Genomic DNA, 20503 nt, shown 5'->3' with positions numbered 1-20503 from the left:
TCCATACGTGTTGACAAAGGGCTAGTCAGACCTGGAACTTTGTGAACAATTTTGGACTCGCCTGGAGAAGCAGGAATACAGCAGGGTCACGTAACTCGATATTATGTGATCCTGCAGTAAAAATAACACTGCTCATGCACGGTATAGGCAGCCAGGAAGAAAGCTGTGAGTGAGGTTCTGTCACACTTTCTTTATCCTGTCTAAGTTTGAAAAGCTCTCTGAAAACCCAACTCTTTTGAGAAGCATACAACGTGTCCTCATAAGACAAGGAGTCCTTGTCTACTGTTTCACTTCCCCCTCAACCAATGACTAGATTATAAGCTTGCAAGAGCAGGTCTCTCCTTTTGTGCCAATATGTTACTGTTTGTGACTTTAAATGATTATATATAAAACTATCTGCTGGTGCTATATTAATTATGGTAATATAATGTAATGTAATAAGGGAGTGAGAGAGAGAGTGAGGGAGTAAGAGGGTAAAGGGATGAGTGAGTATGTATGTACAGTATTGTGCAAAAGTTTTTGGCAGGTGTGAAAGATGCTGTAAAGTAAGAATACTTTAAAAGTTAATTTTTATTTTATCACTTAGTTTTTATCCTTTAAGAAAATGAAAAGTGAACGGAAGAAAATATTTGTTGCGACCACCCTTCGCCTTCAAAACAGTATTAATTCTTCTATGTACACTACAGGGATTTTGTAGGCATATAATTAGGTGTATGATTAAACAGTGGCCAAAAAGCAATACCTCCGATGTGGAAACAAGGTCAAGCATCTATTCACAAAAACACAGGAACTGTGGTGCAGGAAACTGGCAGCAGATGCTCTGGACCAATGATCCAAAATTTTAAATATGCTATTTTGTAGCAGAAGGCAGTTTGATCGAAGTAGTGGTACAAGAGTGTTTGCAGGCAACAATGAAGCATGGTGCAGTTTCATTGCAAGTTGGGGGCTGCATTAATGCAAATTGAGTTAGGGATTTGGTCAGAATGAATGGTCTCCTCGATGCTGAGAAGTACAGGCAGAAATATATCCATCAAGCCATCTGATTGGCCTCAAATATATTTTGGCAATGACCCCATACACACAGCCAAAGTCATTAAGAACTATCTTCAGAGAACGAGGAGTTCTCTGAAGATAGTCTGTCTGGAATTACATGAAGTTATATAAGCAAGCAAGGATGCCCAAACCCACGGAAGAACTGTGTTTAGTTCTCCAAGATGTTTGGAACAACCTTCCTGTTGCATTCATTAAAAACTGTTCGCAAGTGTACCTAAAAGAATTGATACTGTTTTGAAGGCAAAGAGTGGTGACAACAAATATTTTCTTCCATACCTGCCTAAAACTTTTGGACAGTACTGTATGTATGTATGTTAGAGTGAAAGTTATGTATAAGCATGTGTGTTAGCTTGAATGTCTGTGTGTAAGTGTGTTTGTGAGAGGCAGTGTGTGTTAGAATGAATGTGTATGTGCAAATATGTGCATGAGCATCAATGTGTAAGTGAGTGTGAGCATCAATGTTTATGTATGTGTATTTGTGTTAGCATGAATGTATTATGAGAGTAAGTGTGTGTTACATGAGAGTGTGTTAGTGATTATGTGTAAGTGTGTATTTGTGACATTTTGGAAAAAAAACACTGATCCTTAAATATTTACTAATGATTACTGTCAACATGTTCTTATTAAGTTGTTTTGAGTGGCTACATGAAAAGTAAAAAATAGGGATTTGGTAGTTTGGGAAGAGGGTGATTAAAAGGAGTACTATATATAGATTATGTACAGTAAATATAAAGTTATTGCTATGTAAAACATAACTATAAATTGAGACTTTTGTGCAACGCAATATCTAATTACTACTACTGGGAATCATCTGTGCCCACATTGCTCCTTTTCCCCGAAAATAAAGATATAGTTTTAAAAAAGAAAATGAGATAAGTACTGTGCCTTTTCTTTCTAATAAAGAAGACTTAATAGATATGCACTGAGCATTGGACATTAGATTCTAAATACATATATTGTTTATATTTCAGTTTTAAGCTTTTATAGCTTTTACCATAATTATTTTGCCAAATGAAGATTTACAAGATAATTATTTAATCATTCTTGTTCCCCTTGTGCTAAGTTTGTGGTTTGCAGAAGATGGTGAATTTCTCCCTGTTGTTTCTTGATTTGATTAAGTTAATAAATTAATAGCTTAGAGAATATAATTCTTATCTCTCGATGCATGACTGCTTGCTTGAAAATAATCTTGTTTTTCATTAATTTCTGTTTCATTTTAGGAATTTAAGTCTTTTTAAATAACTTATTTTTTTTAACTTTTTATTCTTTCCTAGAACCAACCCCTCCATTTGAACCCCAGTGTCCTGCCACAGATTTTAATCACAGGATAGACTGTCTTCCAGACCAAACTGCTTCAGAGGTTATCATTCTTTCAAATTGATGTCCCACAATGTTGTTGTTATAAGTAATATGTGTGTACTTTGCACACTTTACATAACTACCGTAATGTGCCTTTAAAACCTTCTACCCTTACAAGCAATACTATGTGTTTTAAGTATATGTAATGTATATATTACATTGTAATATTGAATCAAGAGAAAGCAAGTAATATAGCGGCTGCTTAATCTACATATCTACATTATTGTTTCTGTCTCACAGGCCATACGTGGCTCTCAATTGATTATGGTACGGTCTCAGCTTGTCTTAAAAACCCATGTCTGTTCTATTGCGTGACATCACTGGTTTAGTAGTAGATTGGAAGCTTGTGAGCCATGCCCTCTTCACATGCCACACAAAATCTAAGGCATCCTTACACCGCACTTTTGTGATCTGCAAAATTAAGCCAAGTCAGCTTATGCCAAAATACACCACTCATGCTCATGTTTTGCATTTCAATTTATAATTCATAGAATAATGAGTATAGGTAGTATTTGTGAACCTTCATGTTATTTAACCATTTCTACTCTTTAATGTGTTGAGACCACTCACATCACAAAAAGCTAATTTATTCATCCTGATCAAAATAGGTTGTCTGTAAGCAACGTGGCTGTTGTTGGAGTCCATTCAATGAAACATATGCACCCTGGTGTTTTTTTTCAAGCAGTCACGGGTACAATGTCGAAGGTGGAAAGCGTGTGACACAAACAGGTAAACAAAAAAATCCACCTAAATAAATTGTCTTAAACTTTTAAGTGAAAAATAGCATTCTTCAGAACTATTACACAAAACAACACAATTGCATTGCAGGATTTGAAGCTATCCTGAAAAAGCTACCTACTCCTTCAGTATTTGGAAATGAAATAGAAGAATTACACCTGACTGCACAAATACAATCAAAAAATCGTTTTAGATTCAAGGTTTGTCGTTTTTTAATTGGTACTACAGGCATGAACCTATGTGTACTTCTGTGAGTTTTTTAAAGTAACAACCGACTGTATTCCTTTTTAAAGATAACAGACCACAGCAAGACAAGATTTGAGGTTCCTCATGAGCATGTTAAAGAATTTAATGGCCCAGCAGAATTAAACCCAAATTATGACGTCAAACTGTTAGAGAAGCCTTTTGGTATCCAAGTGATCAGAAAATCCAACTCTAAAGTTCTGTGAGTATTACTGGATGTACAAATAACTGGCATTCCTGAGAACATTCTAAATGGGCTAACCCTGAGACTCTTTAAATATTAACCTTTTTAACAACCTATCATAAGTATTCTGACTTGCCAAATGTGTTGGCAACCTTGACTTTAAGGATACACACGGAGTCAACTGCATTCAATGTATGGGTATCAACCATAACATTGAGGGAGCAAAGACACTAATTTAGAGTCTTAGATATGATTACAGTAGTGTAGAATAGGTAGGAGTGACTTGCAGACTGTGTGACCCTGAGAATCTGCCCCTGCACCCTGAGACTCTGAGGTTGATGCAAAGACACTGAGACTCAGGAGCAAACCCTGAGACTTCCCAAGTATGGTAACGTGGTACTAGGTACATCAAAGAGGATATAAGTTAATTGAGTTCAGCCCCAGAGGAGAGGAACTGGATATTAATGTAGTAAAGTAGAGAGAGGGGTAAAGAGCCATATTTTGTCACAAAGAAGAAAAGAGGCACATAGCGATGTATTGTGACAATAGAGTGTACAGCAAAAAAGTGTAGCATGGAACAAAAGTAATGAAGAAGAAATATTGAAATTCTACACCATGGAGAAAATATTTCTTCCTTTGCTTTAATGTTGCATTGTTTGGGAAATTATGCCTTACTTTATTACTCCTGAGCCATTTGGGCCTCAGCAATGCACATTACTTCAACTACATACACTATTGCTTGAAGTGATAGTATCCACATTAAAAAATGACTGAGCTCCATTATGTGCTTGGCATATGACAAGGGATGGTTAGGTACACCTAACTGTGGATGTGGCAGGATAGAGAAAAGATAATATACAAATATATATAGGAGAAGAACATAATGCAGTAGAGTGGTAGATAAAAAGATACAGCAAATAGATAGATAAATAGATAGATAGATACTGTACTTATATTTACCACCAATCCTACACCTTGATTATATTGAGTGCACTTATTTAAACTCACATAAGAAATACTTTAATTTCTTTGATTTGCTTTTTCAGATTTGACTCAACTATTGGACCACTGCTATATGCTGACCAATTTCTCCAGCTGTCAATAAAATTGCCAAGCTCCAATATTTATGGCTTAGGTGAACATGTTCACAGACAATATAAGCATGATATCAACTGGAGAAAGTGGCCTATATTTTCGAGAGATTGGTTCCCCAACGGAGTAAGTACTTGTTATTATTATTATCCTGTATTTAATTATTACAAGTACATTACCCACTCTGTTTACATTATCAAAATTCTGTATATAAGTAGCTTGCGGTTTGTAATTATAAAAAAAGAGTAATGCACCAGAGTGAGTCTTCGAATAAGTAGCTTTCAATAAGCAATTATAAACAAAGGTCTAATGAGAGCTTACCTTCAAGCTTCTTAAACTATTATAGGATAAAGGGTATATTTCTAATTAACGAATATTGCAATGAATATGTTTAGCTTAGAAAACAATTCAGTAGGTTTAATTAAGTAAAATGAATTATAACTTACAGAGGTTTAGCTTATTTAGGATTTGGCAATGTTTGAGTTACAGAATAAAATGAGTGCACCGATTCTACTTAACAGCGATGTTTTGACAGAGCTTTTAAATTGTGTGCTTTTCATTGAAAACTTTTGTATTTAATATTACATTGAAATATTTTGAGAATAATGAACAGTAGAAATGTTTATAAGGAAACCATCCACCTACACACACACACACACACACGCACACTATAATAAAATGAATGTAACTTTTGTTTAATTATTTGAAGGTTTCTGCTGTATGTTGAAATCATTTGGTATCTTTCTGTGCAGTGCAAATTTCTTTCTGTGTTTCATGCAAAGTAGAAAACCATATTTAAGTTTTCCACGAGACAAAAAGAATGTCTAATGAAATTTAAATACAAATGTAGTGCGACTTAATAGACAAGCATAGTGTAAAGATAAAATTCTCTCCGTTTTAAATAAGTTTGACCATGTGTTGCTCCTGGATGACAAGACCTGGTGGTAAGATAAAATTCTAACTATTCACGCTTGCTTCTGAAGCAAAAAGAAAAATAGATTTGAAGTGAATATTGAACAAGAAACAAAAGTATGCTTTAATTTACTTCTCATGGAACAGAAGTTTGCATTTCTCACACTTGAAACTGCTTTAAGTATGCTGACCAAGCACTTATGGGTGGGTGGGCCAGCTTGTTGAGTGGCACCAGGACAAGAAGCGTTGTCTGACTCACTTTTAAGCTTCTCAAGCCCAAACCGGCCACTCCAGCACTGGTGTAAAAGGTACAAAGTACCAGGAACCAAGAACAATAAAAGTCCCATTACCAACTGTAAAGATTATTTTTTCATTACCATTATGCGTGCATGACAGCAAAGGTCACCATTAGCAGTAAATAATGTGTGTAAAAACACAGTAAAACTAACTCTACTAATGTTTAATATCAGATTACCAGGGCAATATCGGTGTTTTACTTTTCTATTTAATGAATGAATACTATGCACCATCTGTCATAAATGTCAGAGAAGCCTGCTACTCTTTCCTGTCTATGTTGCTTTCAGTCTGAAAGTAGGAATAAATGAACAATTCTATTGTCATGTTATGACAACCCTTATAATGATTCAGTGCGTACACAAAAGAATGGGAAAAATAACCAATAATTGTTTGCGCATATATGCACTTACATTTAACTACTCAATGTCTTTAACCCCTTTGAACATAATAGTACATCCTTAGTCGAAATTCACTCCAGCGCCATGCTCTGGCTTATTAGAAGGTTTATATATAATGTGTGTGTAAAGCAAGAGAGATAAGAAAGATTCTTTCCTGGCCTGGGCCTGACCCTTGATGGCACATTAGCGTGGTGAGCATATGACCCATTCGGCCCATCTAGTCTGCTCATTTTCCCTGCTGTAAAAACTCAGACTTTAATCAGTTCTTGGTCTTGTGTTAGATTCAGGAGCCATAAGCCTATCCCATATGTGTGTTTAAATTCCCTCACTGTATAACCCTCTACCACTTCTCCTAGGAGGCTGTTCCACTTATCTACCACCCTCTCATCAGGGAAGGAGGCATGGATGTCAGAAAAATAAATCTTGCCATTACAGCCTCTTTAAATTTTATATTTTTACAACTTGGCCTTTGGAATATACAATAGAGTAGATATATTTTATGTTTTAATCATTTTATTTAATGAAGTTTATTTGTTGTAAGCAAATGTTTGCTGTTGACAGAGTTTATCATGTGATGGGGCATTCATAGGAAGGAATGGGTATAGTAGGGAAGGGGAAAAGCATTAACAGAAAGGGGTGGGAACAGACGGGGTGAACCATCACATGTGAGTGGGATCAGTGCTATAGCCATCCCTACTAAAAGGGCGCCAAGGAAATCCTGCCCCAGGGACCCTAGGCTCACTCCTGCCCCCAAAGCTGCCATCCTTTGGTTACCTGTTCTGTTTCTTCCCACACATGCAGAGCTTACTTTTGTACTTCAGGGAGACTGTCCTAGAAGTTTAAGCTCTTGCAAGGGTGAGAGAGAGAAACGGTGGTGGGACCAATCAGAGCTGACACAAAAAGATGACCTCCGCGCACTGGGACGTGCTCTAGTTTTGTAACTGCACAGTGACGACCCCCAAAGCGCACTTACAAAAGAGCACAAAAGAGGCAGCGGCAGGGTGAGGTGGATGAGGAGTCTGTTTCTCTTCTTCTGAATCTGAATTCTGAACAAAAAAACAGCCCTTAACAGGTAGCAGGGTGAGGTGTGACAAAATTCTCTATGGTCTGGTACGAGAGGGCGCCTGTGGTGGTGACACCACTGATTTTAGTGTTAGAGTTACTGAATAGGGAATTTTAGGGTTAGGGGTTTTTTTCTGTAGCAAGTTGCTAGAAAGTAGTGTGGGTGAATTATAAATGGACATGTTATACTCCATAACATCCCAAAAACATGACATATTTATGTATGTGGGGCTTTATCCAAAAAATGTTGTTGAACGCAAATTAAGATTTCTGTATCTGCACATATTCTGTTGAGGAAATCCACTGTGATACTCTGATTTTTTTCCGACTTTTATGTTTTTTTCCATACTAAATTATAACATGTAAATGAGAAGCTGCCCTGAAAAAACAATATATGGTTTATGTGAGTACAGTAAATGGAGTTCGAAGCTTACAGTTGAACAAAGCAAAAATGACCTGCATCTTTAAGTTTATTGTTACTAATGTTTATATTTGCTGTGCAGGATGGAAATAACTTGTATGGTGCCCAGACATTTTTTATGTGTTTGGAGGATACCGATGGATCAGCTTTTGGTGTCTTCTTGATGAACAGCAATGCAATGGGCAAGTATTTCAGTTTCTAGCTATAAAGTTTATAAGCCACCGCATTATGGCAGTAGGTAGCCCATTTGACTGGTCGTTCAACACACCCTCCTTACAAAGGTACGCTCAAGCTTCCCACAGCATCCCAGTTTGTGTGTTGGGGAAAGTGCATACTTTGCTCAGCTCGGACAAGTACTGCTTAGGTTGCAGTTTGATGTAAATAATATACAGTATGTATATGCATATCTTGATTAAGATGCAGAATTATGGGACCAAAACATTGATAGATGTTGCTTGAATGAAATAAGTTTTTATTAAGAAGACCAGTGCGTGCGCTTGGATTTGTTTGTTTGTTACTGGCCCTCATACAGCACCTGTAAAATAGCTTGTGGTGTTTAAACCAAATATAAAAATATAACACAAAGGTTCGTCTACATTTAACAGATATTTAATAAGAGACAAAAACACAGTAACATACAATAAATGAGTGACAGCCCAACATACAATGCAACACTTTCCAAGACTAACCTGCAACCTAAAGGTCCAACATAACCCAGCACACCACCGATTACCCCATCCATGCAGGATGGTGGGCAGAGAGAGACTGAACTAAGATTTTTCATTCCACAGGCATATTGAATCACTGTAGGTGTGCCCTCGTTAACATATCAAAAGACATGTAATACAGGAAGAGTTCAACTGGCTAAAACATTGACAACAATACTTATGTCACCACATAGCTTATTTTTAGTATTACATTTCTATAACTTATAACTGTTCTATAACTGTGTTTTAAATAGAATGACATATCACAAGCTATTTATGTGCTATGGAAATATCAGTGGTATTGACTATACTCTTGAAGTGAAAATGATTTTTGAGTTGTGTTTCAATAACACTTAAGTTTAAATATATGTAATCAAATACATTTCTCCAACTTGACGTTTTTATTGTTTGTTAGCTTTAACAAATTGTCCACTTTCCACTTTATAGAAGTGTTAATTCAGCCTGCTCCAGCAGTAACCTATAGAACAATAGGAGGAATCCTCGACTTCTATGTGTTTATAGGCAGCAACCCAGAGGAAGTAGTTATGGAGTATTTGGAAGTAAGTCTTATTTCATGACATCAGTAAGACATTATATGATGTGTCAGAAAACACTATTTTAAACCATTCTACACACATAAAGAATTCTGAATTCAAAGCATTTTAAATTATTTTACTATAACAAGACTACAATTTAAATTTTAGCTTGTTGGAAGGCCATATCTACCAGCATACTGGACACTTGGATTCCATCTGAGCCGTTGGGGTTACAAATCTTTGGATGAAGTGAAAGAAGTGGTACAGAGAAACAGAGATATTGATATTCCCTACGTAAGTACACGCAAGTCTTCCTATGAACTTTATGCTACTTTCTCATTTAGTGTGCTTGACTGTCACAAAATAACTGGATAAAATACGACATTATGTTCAAACACATCCACGTGAACACACTATCATTATGGAAGGCAATCCTCTCGTATATATATATATATAAAAGTGATTCTATTTCAACGTTTGAAAAGCAGTTTTATCACCGAATCAACTCCAGAAATGGCCCCACTCAACAGGAGCCTTCTATTGGTTGCTATGGTGATAAAACCACTTTTGAAACTGCACACGTATCACATTTGTATATAACTCTCTCTGTCTATCCTTCAGTATAAGGAATCTACTGTATAATATCATGTATTATCTGAAAATATTTAATTTACTTAAGATATAATGTTGTGCAGCTGTAAATGTATTTACAAAACAAAACCTTAGCCATAATGCTGTGCTATTGTTTTCTTTTTAGGATGTGCAATTTACTGACATTGATTACATGGAAAATCGGAAAGATTTCACATATGATCAAGTGAAATTTAAAGATCTTCCTGATTTTGCTACAGATTTGCATAACAACGGTCAGCGATATATTATTATCTTGGTAAGTATTTATATTTATATGTATTAAACTACAATTCAGGCCTCCTGCTTTGTCAAGTTCATTCTTCTCATGAACTTGACCAGAACTGTTCCAGTAATTGGTCTTTCACATACTATGAATAATATATATTTTATAGGTTAGGTGTTTTTATGTTTGGCAACATCACCCAAATACAGTGATATCCAACGTATGTTGTTTTATGTCTTGAAGCACCAAATTGGCCCCAAACATACTATACTATAGTATTTATATATGAAAGCGATATGAGTTGTTTCAGTATGGCCTTATCTCATTTATTTCAGATTTTTTTTTTCTCATATGTGCTACATTTTCACTTTTTTCCTGCAGACCTCTTGAAATTTTTTTAAATATCTTTTTGGGGGTTTTGTAGGTCTTTTGAGACCTTTATGGACATTGAGAAACTCATTGTGTGATTGTTTTTTGTTTTTAATAAGCCAGCAGGGGGTCCTCAAAGATGCTGCAAGGTCTAGATAGAGTCGCTGTGATTATCTTCTCATCTATTAAGATGGCATTAGGTTTCAAACATTGAGGTAGCATCGAGGTGTGACCAGAACTCATACCAAGCACAATTAAACTTCATCTGTGGGGAAGGAGGTAGCAATGCAGGCTAATACATCCTAGTTGTCGTTTGGGCTACATAACTTTGAATGTAACATTGCAAATGTATTAACATTGCAAACAACTCGAACATTCCGCCGTTCCAAGGCAAATATAACTCATCAGTGTTTAAAGATTTTATTTTACATACTAAAACTTTTAATTCTGTTTCGCCATTCATTTTTGCGCTCAAATAAAGAAAACGTTTTTTAATGGTGTCAATAAAATGATCCTTGTTCTTGTGTTATAATACAAAGAAGCACCAGGTATTGCTTTGAATGTTATCGAGCAGAGATTAGTTTATGAGGGTTCAAAAGGGCTTGAATCCACTTTGTGTCTCTGTATTCATTTTATTGTAGGTGATGGTTATTATCAGCTAATCCTTAGTAATCATTAACCATTTAGGCATTGGGGGATATGCACATGTATCTTTTTAAGTTTTAAAGTGATATTTATTCATAAATCTCTTCTTTTACTTATGTCTCACACATCTGTGCTATCAAGTCTATGTAGCTCAGCAACTCAGCATCTATCTCTGCATCATGTTTATAAACTGGTATATATTGAAATTCTGATAAATTCTCTTTCAGGATCCTGCTATAGCTAACACCCCTCTTGTTAATGGTCCTTATGTTGCATATGATAGAGGACAACAACTCGGTGTATGGGTTAATGAATCAGACGGGAAAACACCACTTATTGGCGAGGTATTATGTTACCCTGATATTATTGATTATTCTTTACATAACATTTTATGAAATGCCTATGTTATTGGTACTGAAGGATTTCACACTATTGGGCAGAGGTCTTTCTCACACTACTATATTTATAATTATGTTTTTTTTTCTTCTAGGTCTGGCCTGGTGTCACTGTATTTCCTGACTACACTAATGATGTCTGCACACAGTGGTGGGTTAGAGAATGCAAAGAATTTCATGATCAAGTGAAATATGATGGCATCTGGATTGTAAGTAAATTAGAAGACATACTGTATTTGTTTTGAAGTTCAGATGTAATTGTGTAAAAGGATTTAACCATTTTAGTTTAGAGTGGGTGTTGCATTCATGTGATTAAATGCTTGCAACCTTAGAAATATATGGTTCTATGACATCTATGAAGGTAGTGAGGACCGTGCTGACCTTTTAAATAATTATTACTCCCCCTCGAAGCCCAAAACCTACCAATAAAAACATACCACAACATCTTGGATTACAAAGGGCTATAGCTTTATTAAACATAAGTATGCACTGTGTTAGCCTATACTTTTTATATTTACAACCTTTATAAACAACCAAACAATACATAAATAATAAATAACAAATATAAACAAATATACATACGATATAAACAAAAACACAATCCAAGTAATACAAACTTGCCTAACACAGTACAAAACTAGCATTGTCCTTGCCCGCCCCTTCTATAATCGGTTACCACCACACAAGGAGAGGGAATTCACCTCCCCCCTCGTCCAACAATACTGACAGCTCCCTCCACTGCCCCCAATCATGCTTTTACATGCTGTGCCCTCTTATGCCCAGGCTTCATGAATTCCTCGGGACTTAGTACTTATTCCTACCTTCTATAGAAAAGACTTTCCTTGCATATCTAACGGCTTCTTAGTATTATTCAACACTTTAACGCTTTAACATGAGTGTCAAATTTCACGATGTAGCATAATCAAACCACTAAAACAAGCTTTACTTAATTGTTTTGCTAATAGTAATAAAAAATAATGCATAGGCATTTGATGCATATATAACATAACTCCTTTTCAATGGACAGTCCAGGCCTACTTCAATTAGTAACTGATAAAACTTCCTACCATTAACTACTCCATGCATTTGTAGGAACAACTCTATCTTTTGTAAGACATTTACCGAGGTTGATGAAGTATTCAATGCCAGAAAAAGACATTATAATGCGTGTGCAATAATAAACAAGACTGGGTTTATAGGTAATACTTTCTGTAGGTTTATTGCAAGAATCCAACAGAACATTCATATGAATTATTAAACTATACTGTGACCTGTCTATTATGTTATTTTTTAGACAAGGTGTTATCATGCCAATTTTTCATTTTAGGACTTCATACTTCAAAACATAAGCATTTAGATCCCAAACAGGTTACATACATAGATGGGGGCAGAATTTGTGGTATACCACTAATGTATATCCCTCTATTCCACAAACAGTATGGGTATGCAACAATACAACAATGAATGTTAAGCCATTGAAGGTTGTTAAGAGGGTTTTAACTTTATGGGGAAACAATAAAAACCAAGCAGGTTTCGACCCGCGTCTGCTTTTGAATGCAATCTGAATAACTAAGAAATGAACACTAAGTATCTGATGTTTTCAACACAGGACATGAATGAGGTGTCTAATTTTGTCAAAGGATCAAGTAAAGGCTGTGCCGATAATAATTTAAACTACCCTCCCTACATACCCGGTAAGAAAGTATTAAAAAGCTTGTAATAGAAAATGGTTTCTTTATAATTTAAATGCCACTTAACCTGCATAAACGATTATGATGTAATATTAAAATGGGATTCACTTGCAGTAAATATATTTGCGTTTGAAAATTTTAATTGCATCATATAAACAATCCTGCTCTAGCTTTTTCACAAGTGAAAGCTTCAGACCCGTTAATTAAGGTTAAGATTGCTATAGATTTTACTTTAGACATGTTAGGAATTCCTATTAGCATAACAATATTGAAATGCTAATGGTTAAATTAGCACTTACTAACATGAACTTGCTGTAGTTGATTATTTTAGATGCTTAATTAAGTAATACAGCTTCTTAGATTTTCTTAATAAAAGCATGCATGTTACATTGTATAATTGCGAATCAAGGGAACGTCGCCACTTTTTAAGGCTTCCTTATTAAAATATATATTTTTTTCATTTCAAGGACTATAACCTTTTTAAAAACTTTTTAATTAAGAATGCTCAAAAATCGTCGGTTTTGATACAACCATGTGAATAATTTAGCTAAACAGTTAATATTTTGCTCAAGCGCCTTAAATGTATCACGCATTATCGTATACAACGATGTCTGTGTTTATTGCTAATGGGACATTTGGCAGACATTTGTAGAAGTGACTGGATGTTTTAACAGATTGTAGCATACAGTGTGGGCTCTTCTACCTTTTAGTATTTCTTTAATTCACTTTCCCAATACAAAGTCAAAAAGTACCTTCCTAGACGCCACATAAAAAGGTGAAGAGGTTAAGATGTTTAGTATGAAATGATTGTAATTATCTCACTACAGTATGGGGCACAACTACAACAAGTGTAATGATTGACATACAATCTCGTTAAGAAAGCTATTTTATAAAATAATCTAAAATGTATGATCCATCTTTTTTTTTTTACATAACTGTTCCTTTTACTTAAATATTAAAGACCCCACAGTCCCCTGGGCTCTGCAGAGTGTTTCCATTGTAAAAACTTTACAGACAATAAACTTAGGCATTAGGAGAAATGTAGACATGTTATATGTTGATGTCATTCCTAAATTAAATGGGTCAACATACAGTAACTGGAAAAGAAATTCCCAGGTTACCTGAAAATAAGTCCTTTCATTGAAACTGCATTTATTATCTCTGGTAATGACATTTGAAGGGATGAATTGGAATGACAGAACCTGACTGTCTTACAGCATTGATTTATTTTTCCAAACCTAATTAGCCAATTAGTCAATATAATAAAATATGTAAATTGTGCAGTAGTGTCCATCAGTGACCACAGTCTTTCTATTTTGAATTCACATTCCAATATTTATTGTTTTAACATACAATGAATGCAATAAGAACTAAGTATTGCCTACTAAATTTATTTAATAGTTGTTGTAAAGGTTAATGACAGAACTTGTCTGCGGTTTGACTTATTGATGACCTGGTATGCATTAAAACTAGGTGATATGTCAGCTAGTTAACACAACTGAGACGTGTAAGAAGGGGATCTTCATGGAATTGAATTAATATACATGCTTGAGAACGGAGCAAACGTTTCTGGTCTAATTTACCCCTTAACATTCTTTCTCAAAAGCCATTATGGACAGAGTTATGTATTCAAAGACATTGTGCATGGATGCAAAACAAGCTTGGGGCTCCCATTACGATGTTCACAGTTTGTATGGATACGCAATGACCCTGTCTACTGAAGAGTAAGACCCGCTTTTTTCATATATACATGCTGGCATTGAAGTACTCTCTGATATGTGTGATAGATGTTATTATTATTTATTGTTTTATATAGCGCCATCACATTCCATAGCGCTGTACAATGAGTAGACAGGACATAAGTAGTATGTAGCATAACAATTTGATTTACAGAAACAACAGGTTAGGAGGGTCATGCTCAAAGCAGTTTACAATCTAGAGGGATTTAGGGTGTATTACACAATACATAAAGGGTAAAAGTGCCGATTTTAGGGATGGACCAGCCACACTAGTGTAAGTATTGCAGGAGAGGGAATGGGGAAGGTGAGCTAACGGAATATGGGAGGGCATTAATGTGCTATGTTGTAAGCGTCCTTAAAGAAGTGGGTCTTGAGGGATTTTTTGAAGGACCGAAAGCAGGGGGAGAGACGGATTGGCCGGGGGATGGCATTCCAGAGGATAGATTTATAAGTTGTTTCATCTCAGAATTCAAAACTGTAAAGGTAGGTTGAATGGCACTATAATTATACATGGACAAAACACAAACATATAATAAAGATAAACCCAGCCCCTGTTGTCATAAATATTCTGTTCTATTGGTATTATTTTATCATGCTGCAGATAGGAACATAGTATTAGACAGAATGACTGTGGTCATGTTTGCAATTCATACGCATTCTACACTTAACTAGTATGTAGTAGCATACAGACAAACAAGTACATTTTACATGAACCATATTGACTATAGTATATATAATTTATGTGTTGTGCAGTGTGGATGTTTATTATTATTGTAATGTGATGATTAATTGTTAAATGCATAGATAGGTACATAGATCAATCTCATAGATCATATGGGACCCAGATTGTAATTAGTGTAAATTCTTCATAATTTAGTGCAATTTGTGCTGTGTTTGTAGCTTTGAAGGGGTTTTGTTGAAAAGAAAAACATCATTATTGTATAACTGTAATTAGATAAACAGTTACAAAGCATACATTTTTTTCTAATGACTTTTGAATTTTAGAGCCATCAAAGAAGTTTTCCCTGGAAAAAGAAGCATCATTTTTTCTCGGTCTACTTTTGCTGGATCAGGCAAATACTCAGGACATTGGCTCGGAGATAATGCTGCCAACTGGAATGATATTAAATGGGCTATACCAGGAATGCTCGAATTCAGTCTTTTTGGAATACCTTATGTAAGCTCATTACTTAAATATGCATGCAAAGCAAATGGTCATGAGTGGGAATTAGTACTAAATTATGTTTATATCTGTACAACAGCACAACCCATTTTATTGCCAATTGGATATGTTTGTGATTGAAAGCCGTAAAAATGTAACAATTATAGCTAAATATTTCAATATTGTAAGTAAATTGAAGAAGAAAAGAACATGCTGTAGGATAAGGGGCATAAAGTTGAATTTTTACATGAGAGCACCTTATATAATGAAATATACAGATAACAAAAAAGTGATTGAAACTATTATACTTATTAAATAATATTTATAGAGAGGCAAAAGTACATAAACTTTTAATTTGGCATAATAATTAATTAATCGCCGCAACATGAGCAGATCTTTTTTAATAGGGCATTGAAAAAGGAGACACTATTGAGTTACTTTCAAGATCAATTTCAATAAGCCTAATCAAGCACAGGTACCTAACTCTCCAAAGTGTAAACCCCTGGGAGACCTTTTCTGATTAGACTACATGTCAAGATCCAATACATTAATGGACTTTACTGAGGTTTGCTGTTTGAGGTATTTAATACCTAGATTATCAAGTCCTCATAGGCTAATTGACATTATTAAGTCACGTATTCAATTAAGAATAAATCCTACATCAGCTTTCAATTACTATTAATACCCCGAATACTCTTAGACAAAAATCTATTCAGGTACCATCCATAGATGGCTCACACTGTAGAGAAAAAGCCATTCCTTAAGAATGTTTAACATGCAACCATTGTTTTACTGGTCTTAATACGTAGCAACATGGTATCTGCTCTGTCAGAGTCAAAAAGAGCAATAGTCTTTACTTGTTGTCGATTATCTTGTCGACAACTGTGTGCATCTATATAGTCCATAAATTCTCTAACAAGTGCCTCATAGGGACCTCGAAAGTATTTGTACATTGTAAAGAGGTTACTATTTAAGTGCCTTAAAGTCCAAGCTTCTAATAGCTAAAACCCGATTCCCTCTAATAATTGTATAGCTCTTATGTGTGCTCTAACAATTCAATCACATATATCTATGTGATTCATATATAGGAATCTGTACCCCAAATTAACTGCACATTCTAAGGTAGATATAACTGAAGTCAACCAGTGCAGTGTCAACAAATAAGTAATGATTTTCCCATCCTTACCTAATTTAGCACTTAATTACCATGTGTACTAACTTACATTTATCAGAAATTAAACATTCATGAAATACACATCACGAGCTGAAGTTGGAACCCTACACAATGTGTTGCCATCTGCAAGAATAAAAATAGTTATTCTAAATGCCCACTTCTAGATCAGTGTACAAATTAAAAATCAAATAATCTAAGTAATAGTTTTGTTTTTCTCAGTATGGTCTAGCATTGCCTTCCAAATTATTCCTTCAAGTAATTCACCCACTGATGAGATTACACTCAACTGTCTCTAATGGTGTTTTGTTCTTGATGCATTTTTACATTACAGAATCATATTAACATTTCTTCAGTCCTGTGGACCTGGTATATTAGGATCTTAAGCAATTCTGCAAAAATATCACTGATGTCCAGAATAGCTCAAGGGAGAATGCCCAATGGCTTGTAAATTTAGCAATTTTATGTTTTTATAGTCACCCTTTGACCACCTCTTGATTAGACTACTTATCTAGTGAGAATGAGTTGATACATAGTGTTTTTTCTGTGAATGGTTACTATTACACACCAATTGTGTAAACAGAGAGAAACAACATTTAGTGTGTTAACTTTCTCTTTGTCATCACAGATAACCTCCCCACATTACCGTTTCCAGTATTTGCATTACTCATCTTTTTTTTTTTGTAACATTGTGTTAATATTTTTGCTTTGACCGTTTAACGTGTTTGGCTAAAATAAAAATGCATTTTTGTTCTTAATTAACCCTTTGACTTTTAATGAAATGAAAAACTGGTGTAAATATGTTTACTGAGGCAAAGCATTTTTCTCCTAGATTGGTGCAGATATATGTGGCTTCTTTGATGATTCTCCGGAAGAACTCTGCAGAAGATGGATGCAAGTTGGAGCATTTTATCCATTTTCCAGAAATCATAATGCAGAAAACTATATGGTAAATTTGCTATACCTTTTAAACAAATGTATCTGTTGTGAAATATAGTTAAAATATTTCAATGTTGCCATAAAATAAAACATTCTAGATTTATTTCATAACTAATACACAGTAATTATACAGCTTTTTATAGGAATATATATTGCTCTGTTCTATTGCCAATTGTGCTTCTTGGATAAAAATGATATATATATGTACAATGATAGCTCTATTTTACTCTAGGCTCAAGATCCTGCATCCTATGGAGCAGACTCCCTTTTAGTACAGACATCAAGGCACTACCTAAACATCCGCTACACTCTGTTGCCTTATCTTTACACCCTCTTCTACAATGCTCACACCAAGGGAGAAACTGTAGTAAGGCCAGTACTTCATGAGTAAGTCTTTTTTTATATAACTATAGTTATTATAAAAGTGGCTTGACACTAAAGAAGCATAATACATGTATAAATGACAGTGAAGCTACTTGAACCTCTAAAAAATAGCATTTTATTAATGTATTAAAATATGTATAGACCAGAGATTTCTTACCAATGAATCTTATTCTGTTAGCATTTTTATCAGGTTTTAAATGTGGGTTCCACAACTCCACATAATTATATATTTGTAATTTACAGCCCTTTGAAGATCTCATTATATATATAAGAAAAATAATTTAGCAGGAATCAATTTTTACAATAGATCATGACAGTTTTACTAGATTTTAAAAAAAGCCTTAGGTGGATGCTTGTGCATTGTGTATTGAAAAGAAGAGACATGAATTGTACTGTTTAATAAAAACACGTATTGTTCAAAAAGAAATATGTAAAATATAAGTTTGAAATCAGTAGTCTGTTCTGTATTTTAGTGAAGTGTGTTTATGTGTAAGTCAGCAGTGCCCCTGATACTCTACTTGGTTTTATATAAATAATACTATGACATTTAATTTTACAACTTTCAGGATTAGGCATGCAAGTTCAATGTGGCCTTAAATACCCATCTTTCCCTCTTTCATATTCTATTAGGAACTGGGTAGTATAAAAAAATAATATAAAAATTATTATGGGAGACAAGGACCAATGTGCTTTATCTTTGGAAATCCAAAGGAAATATATATATTTTTACAGTATATATGTGCTAAGAAGGTTTATTATAACCATTTTTTAAATGTTTTTTTCTTCCATAAAGGTTCTACTCTGATCCAGAAACATGGGCGATAGATCAACAGTTTTTGTGGGGTCCAGCTCTCCTCATTACACCTATTCTTAATCCAGTAAGGACACAATTATATTTAAAACATAAGACATTTTATTTAGATGTATTTACATCTACAATATATTCCTTTTTATTTTTTTACCTAGTCAAAAGAAGTAAAATATACATACAGTATATAAAAGCTGTGTTTTCAGATTTCAGAGGCACTGCCTGGGTGCATTTATTATTAAAATATTATCAAAATTATATGTAAATGTGAAGCTTGTCTCCAGACTGTACAATAGCATTATAAATCTGGATGATTTTATAATTTTACTGGTTTTGACATCAGATAATAGAACAATTGTCAAAACAGGTAGAAAGGCAAACATTTCAGAAGCTGAGGTGGCTTAAGATTCAAAGAAAGAAAAAGAGCAGTTCATTTACAGGAAATCTGATGCTATTTTTTATTAGAAATAACTTGTGATTTTTATATGTGCAACATGAGATATTTTGAGTTATATTGATAACATTCTATGAATCAAAATGCCCCCAGCATATCCCCTTTAATAGCCAAGTCACATTAAAGTCAACCTATTGAATCCCGGCTCACGGATATCAGATGTGAATTTATCCCGGTACTTTCATGTACAAAATAGGTTACTTATATAGAGTGACTGCAGTCACAATTTTTTATTCGATAAAAGAGAATTTCCAGCTAATCAGAAGTATACAAGCCTGTAACTGATTATCAGCCATTATTATCTACAATTACGCACAAACTAAACAATATAAGAGGAGGTAAAACAGAGCTAACCCCAACTTTGGAATTATTTTCCATGCTACATGCAGAATCTTCTTGACTGAGCTACTGTATTAAAGAGAACAGTTAATACGTTATGGACCTTTGAAGCTATTATCAAAAATCCTAATTGGGTTAAATAAGGGATATTAGCATATGTTGTTTTTTTATTTGTTCTTCATGAAATTAGACCCAGTTGTACAGTTGAATAGATTATATATGGAAATGAATATGTATGCCAATAATAATTGATGTGTGTTTCTATTATTTTAGAGTTCTGTCAACGTAGCTGCATACATACCTGATGCACTGTGGTATGATTATGAAACAGTAAGTATATGTATTTTTATTTTTTTTAGTTTGCAAGCACCATTGTACATTTAGTATCCGGCAACTTCAAACAGCTCTAGTTTTAATAACATTTTGCTAACATTTTTACAACAGTCTTACTCAATGCTAGCACCAGTGATGCCATTGTATGCCTTATGTTCAAATATTTTTGCTGTTTGATAAGGATGACATACGGTAATTCTTTTTTTTTACATTTTA

At 34.5% G+C, this 20503-nt stretch overlaps 1 protein-coding gene across 1 annotated transcript in view; it reads left to right on the top strand.

The window, feature by feature from the left end:
- Positions 1 to 20503, top strand: part of LOC149300376 (maltase-glucoamylase-like) — an 81102-nt gene that overhangs the window by 1158 nt on the left and 59441 nt on the right. Inside the window, exons 2-19 of the mRNA XM_089485322.1 lie at positions 2328 to 2413; positions 3021 to 3141; positions 3241 to 3350; positions 3444 to 3595; positions 4624 to 4795; positions 7842 to 7941; positions 8914 to 9026; positions 9171 to 9296; positions 9760 to 9891; positions 11100 to 11216; positions 11363 to 11476; positions 12877 to 12961; positions 14565 to 14682; positions 15703 to 15874; positions 17863 to 17979; positions 18202 to 18356; positions 19147 to 19231; positions 20228 to 20284. Coding sequence (XP_089341448.1) covers positions 2328 to 2413; positions 3021 to 3141; positions 3241 to 3350; positions 3444 to 3595; positions 4624 to 4795; positions 7842 to 7941; positions 8914 to 9026; positions 9171 to 9296; positions 9760 to 9891; positions 11100 to 11216; positions 11363 to 11476; positions 12877 to 12961; positions 14565 to 14682; positions 15703 to 15874; positions 17863 to 17979; positions 18202 to 18356; positions 19147 to 19231; positions 20228 to 20284 — 2132 coding nt within the window. The remainder of the gene's footprint in view (positions 1 to 2327; positions 2414 to 3020; positions 3142 to 3240; positions 3351 to 3443; positions 3596 to 4623; positions 4796 to 7841; positions 7942 to 8913; positions 9027 to 9170; positions 9297 to 9759; positions 9892 to 11099; positions 11217 to 11362; positions 11477 to 12876; positions 12962 to 14564; positions 14683 to 15702; positions 15875 to 17862; positions 17980 to 18201; positions 18357 to 19146; positions 19232 to 20227; positions 20285 to 20503) is intronic.

Source organism: Sceloporus occidentalis, unplaced genomic scaffold (genome assembly GCF_023333645.1).
Source record: "Sceloporus occidentalis isolate IW3139 unplaced genomic scaffold, rSceOcc1.0.p SCAF_25, whole genome shotgun sequence".
In the NCBI taxonomy this organism is placed as follows: domain Eukaryota; kingdom Metazoa; phylum Chordata; class Lepidosauria; order Squamata; family Phrynosomatidae; genus Sceloporus; species Sceloporus occidentalis.
Note: the sequence above shows the minus strand (reverse complement) of the source record. Positions and strands in the feature narration are given on the sequence as shown.